Below are 1,718 nucleotides of genomic sequence, written 5' to 3'. Positions count from 1 at the left end.
ATCATCCATATTTCCCCATGTATTTTCATGTATTTAAACATTTTGGCTGGTTGATGAAATTTGCCTTCTTTGTGAATCAGTTAAAGTAATCAGAAAAAATACACTTGAAAGAAACAAATAACAAGATTAAACGGCACAAGCCTATCATTTGTAATGTTATATCTACCTAACCTACAGAGATGACATATGTGAAACAAGGAAATTTTGTTTACAAAAGATTTTGTTATAAGCTCGAAGACCGTATAATTGAACCTAAGGTAAGAAATCAAGGAAAACATGGTTGTTCTATGAACGGCAGCGGCTTGAATATATACAGATTTGTAGATCTTTTGAAACAGGAGCAAGCAGAAAATGAAATGACAATGTATCAACTCCAGATGGGACACGTCGCTAAATCAATGAAAGCAAAGTGATGACGCCTTTATCGATGTATTGTGGAATTCAAAAGAAGGGTTGTATCACAAGAAATAGTCATAATACAGCACTTGGATGCTGCAGTATCTCACTACATTTCATTTATGTGTGACTAATGATTCTTGGTGCTTTGTTTAATTTATGATTTATACAAACTTTCGTATAATTTCTATCACTTCATTTTATATTTTGTTTTCTATAAGACATTTTGTAACTTCGTGTAACATTATCATAGCTCGGTATCAAGCATACATATACTATCTATTCATATACCGTAATTGTGCTTAAGTTTTTTGTAATAATTCTGTAACTTCATTGTTCGTTTCATATTGTTTCATATTTTTTGTTTAATAGTGTGTAATGGCTAATGTCCCTGTGTGTTGGGTGTAGGAATGTTGTTGAAACATGTTCCCGTTTTGCAGATATAACGATTGAAAGATGGCGTTCAAGTTCTCTAATCCATCCAAATGGGACCAGCGTGCCTTCATCCAGTTTCTGAGTGCCGAAGGTTGTCAACCAGCTGAAGTGTTCTGGTGTATGAAAGAAGTGTATGGTGATGCATGCGTCTCCAAAACAACAGTGGTAGACTGGGCCAGAATATTTCGGAAGGGGCGTGAACAAACCACTGATTATCCCCATCTCGGTCAAGCCCATGTTGTTGCCACAGAAGACACGCGTGAAAAGGTGAATGCGGCTATAGCTGCGGATAGACGCATTAGTATTCAATCCATAGCGAACGGGTTAAACATGAGTTATGGTATTGCTCAGAAAATTGTGAAAGATCTGGGGTATCATAAAGTGCGCGCGCAGTGGACCCCAAGCGCGTTGACAGAAGACCAAAAGTTGGAGCGTATGGGTTGTGCCATTGAACATTTGTCACGTTACCACTTGGAAGGTAACGACTTCTTGCTGCGCATTGTTGCTGAGGATGAAACTTGGTGCCATCATTTTGAACCGAGTTCAAGTCTTCCAGTATACAGTGGAAACACCCCTCATCCCCTCATCTTCACGTCCCAAAAAGTTCAAGACGCAACCGTCTGCGGTGAAAGTTATGGTATCTGTGTTCTTTGATTGCAATGGACCATTATTGCTCGGCTTCAAGGAACCAGGACAGTCCATCAACGCCGCACGCTACTGTCAGACCTTGACATAGTTACGGAGAGCCATCAAAAACAAAAGGCCGGGTTTATTGACCGCTGGAGTCATTGTGTTGCATGGCAACGCGCGTCTACACGTTGCAAACCAAATGCAGGATTTGTTTCAACGATTCAAGTGAGAAATGTTGCGACACCCGCCCTACAGCC

At 40.0% G+C, this 1,718-nt stretch overlaps 1 protein-coding gene across 1 annotated transcript; it reads left to right on the top strand.

The window, feature by feature from the left end:
- The first annotated feature begins 852 nt into the window (after positions 1–852).
- Positions 853–1,485, top strand: LOC145661807 (protein GVQW3-like). The gene has a single exon (XM_081727141.1). The coding sequence runs from the start codon at positions 853–855 to the stop codon at positions 1,483–1,485; it is 633 nt and encodes a 210-aa protein (XP_081583267.1).
- The last annotated feature ends 233 nt before the right edge of the window (positions 1,486–1,718 follow it).

Source organism: Thermobia domestica, chromosome 10 (assembly GCF_964235325.1).
Source record: "Thermobia domestica chromosome 10, izTheDome1.hap1.1, whole genome shotgun sequence".
NCBI lineage: Eukaryota > Metazoa > Arthropoda > Insecta > Zygentoma > Lepismatidae > Thermobia > Thermobia domestica.
This window is presented reverse-complemented; position numbering and strand designations above follow the sequence as displayed.

What these genes read in the sequence shown, in the direction of transcription:
- LOC145661807 (XM_081727141.1), top strand. Translation starts at nt 853, where the DNA reads ATGGCGTTCAAGTTCTCTAATCCATCCAAATGGGACCAGCGTGCCTTC.